Source organism: Oncorhynchus nerka, unplaced genomic scaffold (genome assembly GCF_034236695.1).
Source record: "Oncorhynchus nerka isolate Pitt River unplaced genomic scaffold, Oner_Uvic_2.0 unplaced_scaffold_781, whole genome shotgun sequence".
Classification (NCBI taxonomy): domain Eukaryota; kingdom Metazoa; phylum Chordata; class Actinopteri; order Salmoniformes; family Salmonidae; genus Oncorhynchus; species Oncorhynchus nerka.
In genome coordinates this window covers 288,606-307,050 of record NW_027040448.1, presented here as the reverse complement: position 1 = coordinate 307,050, position 18,445 = coordinate 288,606, and the positions used below count along the sequence as shown (strand labels likewise).

General features: G+C 46.1%; 1 protein-coding gene across 1 annotated transcript in view; it reads left to right on the top strand.

Annotated features, from left to right (window-relative positions):
• The window catches only part of LOC115103520 (potassium channel subfamily T member 2-like), a 178,040-nt gene that overhangs the window by 32,588 nt on the left and 127,007 nt on the right, over positions 1–18,445 (top strand). The window contains exon 13 of the mRNA XM_065016892.1: positions 17,681–17,845. Coding sequence (XP_064872964.1) covers positions 17,681–17,845 — 165 coding nt within the window. The remainder of the gene's footprint in view (positions 1–17,680; positions 17,846–18,445) is intronic.

The window sequence follows — 18,445 nt, the reverse complement described above, 5'->3', positions numbered from 1 at the left end:
CTATCTATCACTACCTCAAACCATCCTACTGTCTATCTATCACTACCTCAACCCACCTACTGTCTTTCACTACCTCAACCACCTACTGTCTTTCACTACCTACAACCCCACCTACTGTCTTTCACTACCTCAACCCACCTACTGTCTTTCACTACCTCAACCCACCTACAAACTACCTCAAACCACCTACGGTCTGTCTATCACTACCTCAACCCACCTACTGTCTATCTATCACTACCTCAACCCACCTACTGTCTTTCACTACCTCAACCCACCTACTGTCTTTATCACTACCTCAACCCACCTACTGTCTATCTATCACTACCTCAACCCACCTACTGTCTATCTATCACTACCTCAAACCACCTACTGTCTATCTATCACTACCTCAACCCACCTACTGTCTGTCTATCACTACCTCAACCCACCTACTGTCTGTCACTACCTCAACCTACCTACTGTCTATCTATCACTACCTCAAACCACCTACTATCTATCACTACCTCAACCCACCTACTGTCTATCTATCACTACCTCAAACCACCTACGGTCTATCTATCACTACCTCAAACCACCTACGGTCTATCTATCACTACCTCAACCCACCTACTGTCTTTCACTACCTCAAACCACCTACTGTCTTTCACTACCTCAACCCACCTACTGTCTTTCACTACCTCAACCCACCTACTGTCTTTCACTACCTCAACCCACCTACTGTCTTTCACTACCTCAAACCACCTACGGTCTATCTATCACTACCTCAACCCACCTACGGTCTATCTATCACTACCTCAACCCACCTACTGTCTTTCACTACCTCAACCCACCTACTGTCTTTAACTACCTCAACCCACCTACGGTCTATCTATCACTACCTCAACCCACCTACGGTCTATCTATCACTACCTCAACCCACCTACTGTCTTTCACTACCTCAACCCACCTACTGTCTTTCACTACCTCAACCCACCTACTGTCTTTCACTACCTCAAACCACCTACGGTCTATCTATCACTACCTCAACCCACCTACGGTCTATCTATCACTACCTCAACCCACCTACTGTCTTTCACTACCTCAAACCACCTACGGTCTGTCTATCCCTACCTCAACCCACCTACTGTCTGTCACTATCACTACCTCAACCCACCTACGGTCTGTCTATCACTACCTCAACCCACCTACTATCTATCACTACCTCAACCTACCTACTGTCTGTCTATCACTACCTCAAACCACCTACTATATATCACTACCTCAACCAACCTACTGTCTATTTATCACTGCCTCAAACCAGCTACTGTCTGTCACTATCACTACCTCAACATACCTACTGTCTGTCTATCACTACCTCAAACCACCTACTGTCTGTCTATCACTACCTCAACCCACCTACTGTCTTTCACTACCTCAAACCACCTACGGTCTTATCACTACCTCAAACCACCTACTGTCTATCACTACCTCAACCCACCAGCTACTATCTATCACTACCTCAAACCACCTACGATCTATCTATCACTACCTCAACCCACCTACTGTCTATCTATCACTACCTCAACCCACCTACTGTCTTTCACTACCTCAACCCACCTACTGTCTTTCACTACCTCAACCCACCTACGGTCTATCTATCACTACCTCAACCCACCTACGGTCTATCTATCACTACCTCAACCCACCTACTGTCTTTCACTACCTCAACCCACCTACTGGTCTATCTATCACTACCTCAACCCACCTACTGTCTGTCACTACCTCAACCCAGCACTGTCTTTCACTACCTCAAACCACCTACTGTCTTTCACTACCTCAACCCACCTACTGTCTTTCACTACCTCAACCCACCTACTGTCTTTCACTACCTCAACCCACCTACTGTCTTCTATCACTACCTCAACCCACCTACGGTCTATCTATCACTACCTCAACCCACCTACTGTCTTTCTACCAACTACTGTCTTTCACTACCTCAACCCACCTACTGTCTTTCACTACCTCAAACCACCTACGGTCTGTCTATCCCTACCTCAACCCACCTACGGTCTGTCTATCACTACCTCAACCCACCTACTATCTATCACTACCTCAACCTACCTACTGTCTGTCTATCACTACCTCAAACCACCTACTATCTATCACTACCTCAACCTACCTACTGTCTATCTATCACTACCTCAAACCAACTACTGTCTGTCACTATCACTACCTCAACATACCTACTGTCTGTCTATCACTACCTCAAACCACCTACTGTCTGTCTATCACTACCTCAACCCACCTACTGTCTTTCACTACCTCAAACCACCTACGGTCTATCTATCACTACCTCAACCCACCTACGGTCTATCTATCACTACCTCAACCCACCTACTGTCTTTCACTACCTCAACCCACCTACTGTCTTTAACTACCTCAACCCACCTACGGTCTATCTATCACTACCTCAACCCACCTACGGTCTATCTATCACTACCTCAACCCACCTACTGTCTTTCACTACCTCAAACCACATACGGTCTATCTATCACTACCTCAACCCACCTACGGTCTGTCTATCACTACCTCAACCCACCTACTATCTATCACTACCTCAACCTACCTACTGTCTGTCTATCACTACCTCAAACCACCTACTATATATCACTACCTCAAACCATCTACTGTCTATCTATCACTACCTCAAACCACCTACGGTCTATCTATCACTACCTCAACCCACCTACTGTCTTTCACTACCTCAAACCACCTACTGTCTTTCACTACCTCAACCCACCTACTGTCTTTCACTACCTCAACCCACCTACTGTCTTTCACTACCTCAACCCACCTACTGTCTTTCACTACCTCAACCCACCTACTGTCTATCACTACCTCAACCTACCTACTGTCTGTCTATCATTACCTCAACCCACCTACTGTCTATCTATCACTACCTCAACCCACCTACTGTCTATCTATCACTACCTCAACCTTCCTACTGTCTGTCTATCACTACCTCAACCTACCTACTGTCTGTCTATCACTACCTCAACCCACCTACAGTCTATCTATCGCTACCTCAACCGACCTACTGTCTGTATATCATTACCTCAACCCACCTACTGTCTGTCTATCACTACCTCAACCTACCTACTGTCTGTCTATCACTACCTCAACCCACGTACTGTCTATCACTACCTCAACCCACCTACGGTCTATCTATCACTACCTCAACCCACCTACTGTCTTTCACTACCTCAAACCACATATGGTCTATCTATCACTACCTCAACCCACCTACGGTCTGTCTATCACTACCTCAACCCACCTACTATCTATCACTACCTCAACCTACCTACTGTCTGTCTATCACTACCTCAAACCACCTACTATATATCACTACCTCAAACCATCTACTGTCTATCTATCACTACCTCAAACCACCTATTATCTATCACTACCTCAAACCACCTACGGTCTATCTATCACTACCTCAACCCACCTACTGTCTATCACTAACCCACCTACTGTCTTTCACTACCTCAACCCACCTACTGTCTTTCACTACCTCAACCCACCTACTGTCTTTCACTACCTCAACCCACCTACTGTCTTTCACTACCTCAACCCACCTACTGTCTTCTATCACTACCTCAACCCACCTACTGTCTATCACTACCTCAACCCACCTACTGTCACTACCTCAACCCACCTACTGTCTTCATCACTACCTCAAACTACCTCAACTACCAACCCACCTACTGTCTTTCACTACCTCAACCCACCTACTGTCTTTCACTACCTCAACCCACCTACGGTCTATCTATCACTACCTCAACCCACCTACGGTCTATCTATCACTACCTCAACCCACCTACTGTCTTTCACTACCTCAACCCACCTACTGTCTTTCACTACCTCAACCCACCTACTGTCTTTCACTACCTCAAACCACCTACGGTCTGTCTATCACTACCTCAACCCACCTACGTCTGTCTATCACTACCTCAACCCACCTACTACACTACCTCAACCCACCTACTGTCTGTCTATCACTACCTCAACCCACCTACTGTCTTTCACTACCTCAACTACCTACAACTACCTCAAACCACCTACTGTCTGTCTATCACTACCTCAACATACCTACTGTCTCAACTACCTCAAACCACCTACTGTCTGTCTATCACTACCTCAACCCACCTACTGTCTTTCACTACCTCAAACCACCTACGGTCTATCTATCACTACCTCAACCACCTACTGTCTATCTATCACTACCTCAACCCACCTACTGTCTTTCACTACCTCAAACCCACTACTGTCTTTCACTACCTCAACCCACCTACGGTCTATCTATCACTACCTCAACCCACCTACGGTCTATCTATCACTACCTCAACCCACCTACTGTCTTTCACTACCTCAAACCACATACTGTCTACACTACCAACCCACCTACGGTCTCTATCACTACCTCAACCCACCTACTATCTATCACTACCTCAACCTCCTACTGTCTGTCTATCACTACCTCAAACCACCTACTATCTATCACTACCTCAAACCATCTACTGTCTATCTATCACTACCTCAAACCACCTACGGTCTATCTATCACTACCTCAACCCACCTACTGTCTTTCACTACCTCAAACCACCTACTGTCTTTCACTACCTCAACCCACCTACTGTCTTTCACTACCTCAACCCACCTACTGTCTTTCACTACCTCAACCCACCTACTGTCTTTCACTACCTCAACCCACCTACTGTCTATCACTACCTCAACCTACCTACTGTCTGTCTATCATTACCTCAACCCACCTACTGTCTATCTATCACTACCTCAACCCACCTACTGTCTATCTATCACTACCTCAACCTTCCTACTGTCTGTCTATCACTACCTCAACCTACCTACTGTCTGTCTATCACTACCTCAACCTACCTACTGTCTGTCTATCACTACCTCAACCCACCTACTGTCTATCACTACCTCAACCCACCTACTGTCTGTCTATCACTACCTCAACCCACCTACTGTCTGTCTATCACTACCTCAACCCACCTACTGTCTATCACTACCTCAACCCACCTACGGTCTATCTATCACTACCTCAACCCACCTACTGTCTTTCACTACCTCAAACCACATATGGTCTATCTATCACTACCTCAACCCACCTACGGTCTGTCTATCACTACCTCAACCCACCTACTATCTATCACTACCTCAACCTACCTACTGTCTGTCTATCACTACCTCAAACCACCTACTATATATCACTACCTCAAACCATCTACTGTCTTATCACTACCTCAAACCACCTACTATCTATCACTACCTCAAACCACCTACTGTCTGTCTATCACTACCTCAACCCACCTACTGTCTTTCACTACCTCAAACCACCTACTGTCTTTCTATCAACCCACCTACTACCTCAACCCACCTACTGTCTTTCACTACCTCAACCCACCTACTGTCTTTCACTACCTCAAACCACCTACGGTCTATCTATCACTACCTCAACCCACCTACGGTCTATCTATCACTACCTCAACCCACCTACTGTCTTTCACTACCTCAACCCACCTACTGTCTTTAACTACCTCAACCCACCTACGGTCTATCTATCACTACCTCAACCCACCTACGGTCTATCTATCACTACCTCAACCCACCTACTGTCTTTCACTACCTCAACCCACCTACTGTCTTTCACTACCTCAACCCACCTACTGTCTTTCACTACCTCAAACCACCTACGGTCTATCTATCACTACCTCAACCCACCTACGGTCTATCTATCACTACCTCAACCCACCTACTGTCTTTCACTACCTCAAACCACCTACGGTCTGTCTATCCCTACCTCAACCCACCTACTGTCTGTCACTATCACTACCTCAACCCACCTACTGTCTGTCTATCACTACCTCAACCCACCTACTATCTATCACTACCTCAACCTACTTACTGTCTGTCTATCACTACCTCAACCCACCTACTATCTATCACTACCTCAACCTACCTACTGTCTATTTATCACTGCCTCAAACCAGCTACTGTCTGTCACTATCACTACCTCAACATACCTACTGTCTGTCTATCACTACCTCAAACCACCTACTGTCTGTCTATCACTACCTCAACCCACCTACTGTCTTTCACTACCTCAAACCACCTACTCTCTATCACTACCTCAAACCATCTACTGTCTATCTATCACTTCCTCAAACCAGCTACTATCTATCACTACCTCAAACCACCTACGATCTATCTATCACTACCTCAACCCACCTACTGTCTTTCACCTAAACCACCTACTGTCTTTCACTACCTCAACCCACCTACTGTCTATCTATCACTACCTCAAACCACCTACTGTCTATCTATCACTACCTCAACCCACCTACTGTCTTTCACTACCTCAACCCACCTACTGTCTGTCTATCACTACCTCAACCCACCTACTACTGTCTATCACTACCTCAACCCACCTACTGTCTTTCTATCACTCAACCACCTACTGTCTTTCACTACCTCAACCCACCTACTATCTTTCACTACCTCAACCCACCTACTGTCTGTCTTTCACTACCTCAACCCACCTACGGTCTATCTATCACTACCTCAACCCACCTACGGTCTATCTATCACTACCTCAACCCACCTACTGTCTTTCACTACCTCAACCCACCTACTGTCTTTCACTACCTCAACCCACCTACTGTCTTTCACTACCTCAAACCACCTACGGTCTGTCTATCCTACCTCAACCCACCTACTACTATCAACCTCAACCCACCTACGGTCTTCTATCACTACCTCAACCAACCTACTATCTATCACTACCTCAACCTACTTACTGTCTGTCTATCACTACCTCAACCCACCTACTATCTATCACTACCTCAACCTACCTACTGTCTATTTATCACTACCTCAAACCAGCTACTGTCTGTCACTATCACTACCTCAACATACCTACTGTCTGTCTATCACTACCTCAAACCACCTACTGTCTGTCTATCACCACCTCAACCCACCTACTGTCTTTCACTACCTCAAACCACCTACTCTCTATCACTACCTCAAACCATCTACTGTCTATCTATCACTTCCTCAAACCAGCTACTATCTATCACTACCTCAAACCACCTACGATCTATCTATCACTACCTCAACCCACCTACTGTCTATCTATCACTACCTCAACCCACCTACTGTCTTTCACTACCTCAAACCACCTACTGTCTTTCACTACCTCAGCCCACCTATGGTCTATCTATCACTACCTCAAACCACCTACGGTCTATCTATCACTACCTCAACCCAACCTACTGTCTTTCACTACCTCAACCCACCTACTGTCTTTCTATCACTACCTCAACCCACCTACTGTCTATCTATCACTACCTCAACCCACCTACTGTCTTTCACTACCTCAACCCACCTACTGTCTTTCACTACCTCAACCCACCTACTGTCTTTCACTACCTCAACCCACCTACTGTCTTTATCACTACCTCAACCCACCTACGGTCTATCTATCACTACCTCAACCCACCTACGGTCTATTATCACTACCTCAACCCACCTACTGTCTTTCACTACCTCAAACCACCTACTGTCTATCTATCACTACCTCAACCCACCTACTGTCTGTCTATCACTACCTCAAACCACCTACTATCTCACTACCTCAAACCACCTACTGTCTATCTATCACTACCTCAACCCACCTACTGTCTATCTATCACTACCTCAACCCAACTCCACCTAACCACCTTTCACTACCTCAAACCACCTACTGTCTTTCACTACCTCAACCCACCTACTGTTTTCCACCTCAACCCACCTACTGTCTTTCACTACCTCAACCCACCTACTGTCTATCTATCACTACCTCAACCCACCTACTGTCTGTCTATCACTACCTCAACCCACCTACTGTCTTTCACTACCTCAACCCACCTACTGTCTATCACTACCTCAACCCACCTACTGTCTGTCTATCACTACCTCAACCTACCTACTACTATCACTACCTCAACCCACCTACTGTCTATCTATCACTACCTCAACCCACCTACTGTCTATCTATCACTACCTCAACCCACCTACTGTCTATCTTCACTACCTCAACCCACCTACTGTCTTTCTATCACTACCTCAACCCACCTACTGTCTTTATCACTACCTCAACCTACCTACTGTCTTCTATCAACCTCAACCCACCTACTGTCTTTCACTACCTCAACCCACCTACTGTCTATCTATCACTACCTCAACCTACCTACTGTCTGTCTATCATTACCTCAACCCACCTACTGTCTATCTATCACTACCTCAACCCACCTACTGTCTATCTATCACTACCTCAACCTTCCTACTGTCTGTCTATCACTACCTCAACCTACTGTCTTCTATCACTCTACCTCAACCCTCAACCGACCTACTGTCTGTATATCATTACCTCAACCCACCTACTGTCTGTCTATCACTACCTCAACCTACCTACTGTCTGTCTATCACTACCTCAACCTACCTACTGTCTGTCTATCACTACCTCAACCCACGTACTGTCTATCACTACCTCAACCTACCTACTGTCTGTCACTACCTCAACCCAGCTACTGTCTTTCACTACCTCAAACCACCTACTGTCTTTCACTACCTCAACCCACCTACTGTCTTTCACTACCTCAACCCACCTACTGTCTTTCACTACCTCAACCCACCTACGGTCTATCTATCACTACCTCAACCCACCTGCGGTCTATCTATCACTACCTCAACCCACCTACTGTCTTTCACTACCTCAACCCACCTACTGTCTTTCACTACCTCAACCCACCTACTGTCTTTCACTACCTCAAACCACCTACGGTCTGTCTATCCCTACCTCAACCCACCTACTGTCTGTCACTATCACTACCTCAACCCACCTACGGTCTGTCTATCACTACCTCAACCCACCTACTATCTATCACTACCTCAACCTACCTACTGTCTGTCTATCACTACCTCAAACCACCTACTATATATCACTACCTCAACCAACCTACTGTCTATTTATCACTGCCTCAAACCAGCTACTGTCTGTCACTATCACTACCTCAACATACCTACTGTCTGTCTATCACTACCTCAAACCACCTACTGTCTGTCTATCACTACCTCAACCCACCTACTGTCTTTCACTACCTCAAACCACCTACTCTCTATCACTACCTCAAACCATCTACTGTCTATCTATCACTTCCTCAAACCAGCTACTATCTATCACTACCTCAAACCACCTACGATCTATCTATCACTACCTCAACCCACCTACTGTCTATCTATCACTACCTCAACCCACCTACTGTCTTTCACTACCTCAAACCACCTACTGTCTTTCACTACCTCAGCCCACCTATGGTCTATCTATCACTACCTCAAACCACCTACGGTCTATCTATCACTACCTCAACCCACCTACTGTCTTTCACTACCTCAACCCACCTACGGTCTATCTATCACTACCTCAACCCACCTACTGTCTATCACTACCTCAACCCAGCTACTGTCTTTCACTACCTCAAACCACCTACTGTCTTTCACTACCTCAACCCACCTACTGTCTTTCACTACCTCAACCCACCTACTGTCTTTCACTACCTCAACCCACCTACGGTCTATCTATCACTACCTCAACCCACCTGCGGTCTATCTATCACTACCTCAACCCACCTACTGTCTTTCACTACCTCAACCCACCTACTGTCTTTCTCTACCTCAACCCACCTACTGTCTTTCACTACCTCAACCCACCTACGGTCTGTCTATCACTACCTCAAACCACCTACTGTCTATCTATCACTACCTCAACCCACCTACTGTCTATCTATCACTACCTCAACTCAACTGTCCACACCTAAACCACATACGGTCTATCTATCACTACCTCAACCCCTACCTACTATCTATCAAACCACCTACTATATATCACTACCTCAACCATACCTACTGTCTATCTATCACTACCTCAAACCACCTACTATGTCTATCACTACCTCAACCCACCTACTGTCTTTCACTACCTCAAAAACCACCTACTGTCTTTCACTACCTCAACCCACCTACTGTTTTCACTACCTACTGTCTTTCACTACCTCAACCCACCTACTGTCTATCTATCACTACCTCAACCCACCTACTGTCTGTCTCACTACCTCAACCCACCTACTGTCTTTCACTACCTCAACCCACCTACTGTCTATCTATCACTACCTCAACCCACTACCTCTGTCTATCACTACCTCAACCACCTACCTACTGTCTATCACTACCTCAACCCACCTACTGTCTGTCTATCACTACCTCAACCCACCTACTGTCTATCATCACTACCTCAACCCACCTACTGTCTTTCACTACCTCAAACCACCTACTGTCTTCACTACCTCAACCCACCTACTGTCTTCACTACCTCAACCCACCTACTGTCTATCTATCACTACCTCAACTCCACCTACTATCTATCACTACCTCAACCCACCTACTGTCTATCTATCACTACCTCAACCTACCTACTGTCTGTCATCATTACCTCAACCCACCTACTGTCTATCTATCACTACCTCAACCCACCTACTGTCTTTCACTACCTCAACCTTCCTACTGTCTGTCTATCACTACCTCAACCACCTACTGTCTTTCACTACCTCAACCCACCTACCTATCTATCGCTACCTCAACCGACCTACTGTCTGTATATCATTACCTCAACCCACCTACTGTCTGTCTATCACTACCTCAACCTACCTACTGTCTGTCTATCACTACCTCAACCTACCTACTGTCTGTCTATCACTACCTCAACCCACGTACTGTCTATCACTACCTCAACCTACCTACTGTCTGTCTATCACTACTCAACCCACCTACTGTCTACTATCACTACCTCAACCTACTTACTGTCTGTCTATCACTACCTCAACCCACCTACTATCTATCACTACCTCAACCTACCTACTGTCTATCTATCACTACCTCAAACCAACTACTGTCTGTCACTATCACTACCTCAACCTACCTACTGTCTGTCTCACTACCTCAAACCACCTACTGTCTGTCTATCACTGTCAACCCACCTACTGTCTTTCACTACCTCAAACCACCTACTCTCTATCACTACCTCAAACCATCTACTGTCTATCTATCACTTCCTCAAACCAGCTACTATCTATCACTACCTCAAACCACCTACGATCTATCTATCACTACCTCAACCCACCTACTGTCTATTTATCACTACCTCAAACCACCTACTGCCTTTCACTACCTCAACCCACCTACTGTCTTTCACTACCTCAAACCACCTACTGTCTTTCACTACCTCAACCCACCTACATTCTATCTATCACTACCTCAAACCACCTACTGTCTATCTATCACTACCTCAACCCACCTACTGTCTTTCACTACCTCAACCCACCTACGGTCTATCTATCACTACCTCAACCCACCTACTGTCTATCACTACCTCAACCCAGCTACTGTCTTTCACTACCTCAAACCACCTACTGTCTTTCACTACCTCAACCCACCTACTGTCTTTCACTACCTCAACCCACCTACTGTCTTTCACTACCTCAACCCACCTACGGTCTATCTATCACTACCTCAACCCACCTACTGTCTATCTATCACTATCACTACCCACCTACTGTCTTTCAACCTCAACCCACCTACTGTCTTTCACTACCTCAACCCACCTACTTTCAACCTCAAACCTACTCTGTCTATCACTACCTCAACCCACCTACTGTCTGTCACTATCACTACAACCCACCTACGGTCTGTCTATCACTACCTCAACCCACCTACATCTATCACTACCTCAACCTACCTACTGTCTGTCTATCACTACCTCAAACCACCTACTATATATCACTACCTCAACCAACCTACTGTCTATCTATCACTACCTCAAACCAACTACTGTCTGTCACTATCACTACCTCAACATACCTACTGTCTGTCTATCACTACCTCAAACCACCTACTGTCTGTTATCACTACCTCAACCCACCTACTGTCTTTCACTACCTCAAACCACCTACTGTCTATCACTACCTCAACCACCTACTGTCTTTATCACTACCTCAAACCACCTACTATCACCTACTGTCTATCTATCACTACCTCAACCCACCTACTGTCTATCTATCACTACCTCAACCCACCTACTGTCTTTCACTACCTCAAACCACCTACTGTCTTTCACTACCTCAGCCCACCTATGGTCTATCTATCACTACCTCAAACCACCTACGGTCTATCTATCACTACCTCAACCCACCTACTGTCTTTCACTACCTCAACCCACCTACGGTCTATCTATCACTACCTCAACCCACCTGCGGTCTATCTATCACTACCTCAACACACCTACTGTCTTTCACTACCTCAACCCACCTACTGTCTTTCACTACCTCAACCCACCTACTGTCTTTCACTACCTCAACCCACCTACGGTCTATCTATCACTACCTCAACCACCTACGGTCTGTCTATCACTACCTCAACCCACCTACTGTCTATCTATCACTACCTCAACCCACCTACTGTCTTTCACTACCTCAAACCACATACCTCATCACTACCTCAACCTACCTACTGTCTGTCTATCACTACCTCAACCACCTACTATATATCACTACCTCAAACCATCTACTGTCTATCTATCACTACCTCAAACCACCTACGGTCTATCTATCACTACCTCAACCCACCTACTGTCTTTCACTACCTCAAACCACCTACTGTCTTTCACTACCTCAACCCACCTACTGTTTTCACTACCTCAACCCACCTACTGTCTTTCACTACCTCAACCCACCTACTGTCTATCTATCACTACCTCACCCTACCTACTGTCTGTCTATCATTACCTCAACCTACCTACTACCTATCACTACCTCAACCCACCTACTGTCTATCTATCATTACCTCACCCTACCTACTGTCTGTCTATCATTACCTCAACCTACCTACTACCTATCACTACCTCAACCCAGCTACTGTCTCTCTATCAGTACCTCAACCCACCTACTGTCTTTCACTACCTCAACCCACCTACTGTCTTCTCACTACCTCAACCCACCTACTGTCTTTCACACCTCAACCACCTACTGTCCTATCACTACCTCAACCTACCTACTGTCTATCTATCACTACCTCAACCCACCTACCTATCACTACCTCAACTCACCTACTGTCTATCTATCACTACCTCAACCTACCTACCTACTGTCTATCATTACCTCAACCCACCTACTGTCTATCACTACCTCAACCCACCTACTGTCTTCTATCACTACCTCAACCCACCTACTGTCTGTCTATCACTACCTCAACCACCTACTGTCTTTCACTACCTCAACCCACCTACAGTCTATCTATCACTACCTCAACCCACCTACTGTCTGTCATCACTACCTCAACCCACCTACTGTCTGTCATCATCACTACCTCAACCTACTGTCTGTCTATCACTACCTCAACCCACCTACTGTCTGTCTATCACTACCTCAACCTACCTACTGTCTGTCTATCACTACCTCAACCCACCTACTGTCTATCACACTACCTCAACCTACCTACTGTCTATCTATCACTACCTCAACCCAGCTACTGTCTCAACAAACCACCTACTGTCTGTCTATCACTACCTCAACCCACCTACTGTCTATCTTCACTACCTCAACCCACCTACTGTCTGTCACTACCTCAACCCACCTACTGTCTATCTATCACTACCTCAACCCACCTACTGTCTGTCTATCACCTCAACCCACCTCTGTCTTTCACTACCTCAACCCACCTACTGTCTTCACTACCTCAACCCACCTACTGTCTTTCACTACCTCAAACCACCTATGGTCTATCTATCACTACCTCAACCCACCTACTGTCTATCACTATCAACCCACTACTCCACTCAAACCACCTACTGTCTGTCTATCACTACCTCAACCCACCTACTATCTATCACTACCTCAACCCACCTACTGTCTGTCTATCACTACCTCAAACCACCTACTATCACTACCTCAACCCAACCTACTGTCTATTATCACTACCTCAAACCACCTACTGTCTGTCTATCACTACCTCAACCACCTACTGTCTGTCATCACTACCTCAACCCACCTACTGTCTTTCACTACCTCAACCCACCTACTGTCTTTCACTACCTCAACCCACCTACTGTCTCAACCCACCACTACAAACCAACCTACTGTCTTCTATCACTACCTCAACCCACCTACTATCTATCACTACCTCAACCCACCTACTGTCTTTCACTACCTCAACCCACCTACTGTCTATCTATCACTACCTCAACCCACCTACTGTCTTTCACTACCTCAAACCACCTACTGTCTTTCACTACCTCAGCCCACCTATGGTCTATCTATCACTACCTCAACCCACCTACTGTCTTATCACTACCTCAACCCACCTACTGTCTTTCACTACCTCAACCCACCTACTGTCTATCTATCACTACCTCAACCCACCTACTGTCTATCACTACCTCAACCCACTACTGTCTCAACCTCAAACCACCTACTGTCTTTCACTACCTCAACCCACCTACTGTCTTTCACTACCTCAACCCACCTACTGTCTTTCACTACCTCAACCCACCTACGGTCTATCTATCACTACCTCAACCCACCTGCGGTCTATCTATCACTACCTCAACACACCTACTGTCTTTCACTACCTCAACCCACCTACTGTCTTTCACTACCTCAACCCACCTACTGTCTTTCACTACCTCAACCCACCTACGGTCTATCTATCACTACCTCAAACCACCTACGGTCTATCTATCACTACCTCAACCCACCTACGGTCTATCTATCACTACCTCAACCCACCTACTGTCTTTCACTACCTCAAACCACATACGGTCTATCTATCACTACCTCAACCTACCTACTGTCTGTCTATCACTACCTCAAACCACCTACTATATATCACTACCTCAAACCATCTACTGTCTATCTATCACTACCTCAAACCACCTACGGTCTATCTATCACTACCTCAACCCACCTACTGTCTTTCACTACCTCAACCCACCTACTGTCTTTCACTACCTCAAACCACCTACTGTCTTTCACTACCTCAACCCACCTACTGTTTTCACTACCTCAACCCACCTACTGTCTTTCACTACCTCAACCCACCTACTGTCTATCTATCACTACCTCACCCTACCTACTGTCTGTCTATCATTACCTCAACCTACCTACTGTCTGTCTATCACTACCTCAACCCACCTACTGTCTATCTATCATTACCTCACCCTACCTACTGTCTGTCTATCATTACCTCAACCTACCTACTACCTATCACTACCTCAACCCAGCTACTGTCTCTCTATCAGTACCTCAACCCACCTACTGTCTATCTATCACTACCTCAACCTACCTACTGTCTATCTGTCACTACCTCAACCCACCTACTATATATCAGTACCTCAACCCACCTACTGTCTATCTATCACTACCTCAACCTACCTACTGTCTATCTACCTACCTACCTACTGTCTATCTATCACTACCACTCAACCCACCTACTGTCTATCTATCACTACCTCAACCTACCTACTGTCTATCTATCACTACCTCAACCCACCTACTGTCTGTCTATCACTACCTCAACCCACCTACTGTCTCTCACTACCTCAACCACCTACTGTCTATCTATCACTACCTCAACCCACCTACTGTCTGTCTATCACTACCTGAACCCAACCCACCTACTGTCTGTCTATCACTACCTCAACCCACCTACTGTCTATCTATCACTACCTCAACCTACCTACTGTCTGTCTATCACTACCTCAACCCACCTACTGTCTGTCTATCACTACCTCAACCCACCTACTGTCTATCTATCACTACCTCAACCCACCTACTGTCTGTCTATCACTACCTCAACCCACCTACTGTCTGTCTATCACTACCTCAACCCACCTACTATCCACTACCTCAACCTACCTACTGTCTGTCTATCACTACCTCAACCCACCTACTGTCTGTCTACTCAACCCACCTCTGTCTATCACTACCTCAACCTACCTACTGTCTGTCTATCACTACCTCAACCCACGTACTGTCTATCACTACCTCAACCTACCTACTGTCTGTCTATCATTACCTTAACCCACCTACTGTCTATCACTACCTCAACCACCTACTGTCTGTTCACTACCTCAACTACTGTCTATCACTGTCTGTCTACTACCTCAACCCACCTACTGTCTGTCTATCACTACCTCAACCCACCTACTATCTATCACTACCTCAACCTACCTACTGTCTATCTATCACTACCTCAAACCAACTACTGTCTGTCACTACCTCAACTACCTACAACATACCTCAACCCACCTACTATCTATCACTACCTCAAACCACCTACTGTCTGTCTATCACTACCTCAACCCACCTACTGTCTTTCACTACCTCAAACCACCTACTGTCTCTATCACTACCTCAAACCACCTACTGTCTGTCTATCACTACCTCAACCCACCTACTGTCTTTCACTACCTCAAACCACCTATCACACTACCTCAAACCACCTACTGTCTATCTATCACTACCTCAACCCACCTACTATCTATCACTACCTCAAACCACCTACGATCTATCTATCACTACCTCAACCCACCTACTGTCTATTTATCACTACCTCAAACCACCTACTGCCTTTCACTACCTCAACCCACCTACTGTCTTTCACTACCTCAAACCACCTACTGTCTTTCACTACCTCAACCCACCTACATTCTATCTATCACTACCTCAAACCACCTACGGTCTATCTATCACTACCTCAACCCACCTACTGTCTTTCACTACCTCAGCCCACCTACGGTCTATCTATCACTACCTCAACCCACCTACTGTCTATCACTACCTCAACCCAGCTACTGTCTTTCACTACCTCAAACCACCTACTGTCTTTCACTACCTCAACCCACCTACTGTCTTTCACTACCTCAACCCACCTACTGTCTTTCACTACCTCAACCCACCTACTGTCTTTCACTACCTCAACCCACCTACTGTCTTTCACTACCTCAACCCACCTACGGTCTATCTATCACTACCTCAACCCACCTACTGTCTATCACTACCTCAACCCAGCTACTGTCTTTCACTACCTCAAACCACCTACTGTCTTTCACTACCTCAACCCACCTACTGTCTTTCACTACCTCAACCCACCTACTGTCTTTCACTACCTCAAACCACCTACTGTCTTTCACTACCTCAACCCACCTACGGTCTATCTATCACTACCTCAACCCACCTACTGTCTATCACTACCTCAACCCAGCTACTGTCTTTCACTACCTCAAACCACCTACTGTCTTTCACTACCTCAACCCACCTACTGTCTTTCACTACCTCAACCCACCTACTGTCTTTCACTACCTCAACCCACCTACTGTCTTTCACTACCTCAACCCACCTACGGTCTATCTATCACTACCTCAACCCACCTACTGCCTTTCACTACCTCAACCCACCTACTGTCTTTCACTACCTAAAACCATCTACTGTCTGTCCATCACTAATTACACTAATGTAATTCTTCCCATCTGTAGTTTGAGCAGCTGGCCTTCCTGTGGATGGAGCGCCAAAAGTCTGGGGGGAACTACAGCCGATACCGGGCCCAGACGGAGAAGCACGTGGTGCTGTGTGTCAGCTGCCTCAAGATAGACCTCCTCATGGACTTCCTCAACGAGTTCTTCGCTCACCCCAGACTCCAGGTCTCTCCATAAAACCTTAACTAGGGCAGGGATGGGCAACTTTGATGGGGGTGAGGGCCACAAAAAATCTGATCTCATCATGGGGGGCCTCAGTGACTCGCTGGTTTGCGTACCCACATCTATATCCACACATGCAGTCATGCAGTCAGAGCCGACCCTAGCCTTATGGGAGCCGTAAGCTAAATGTTGGTCCCCCCCTTTAGCTACTCCCCTCTTGACAGCAGTGAATTTTTTTTAGAGTTAATTTCCTTCAATTCTACACATTTTGAGATGAGATACGGTGTGACTAACATCTGTGTGCGTGTGCATGCAGGTGTGTATTCATGTGTGTGTGTGTGGGTGTACATCTCTGTAATCCTCTCCAGGAGCTGAAGCAGCTGAGGTTAAAAAAGGGGATTCAATCAGCATTAGCATAGATCAAACAACATGTTTTATTTTCAGGAGCAGCTGGGTGAGGGTGTGTATGTGTCTTCATTATTGACTGAGTGTGTGAGAGAATATTTGTGTGAGACCCTCTCTGCCCTCCCATTAACCCCAGTGTGTGCGTGTGTGCGTGCGTGTACGCGTGTGCGCTTGCGTGTGCGTATGTGTGTATGTGTG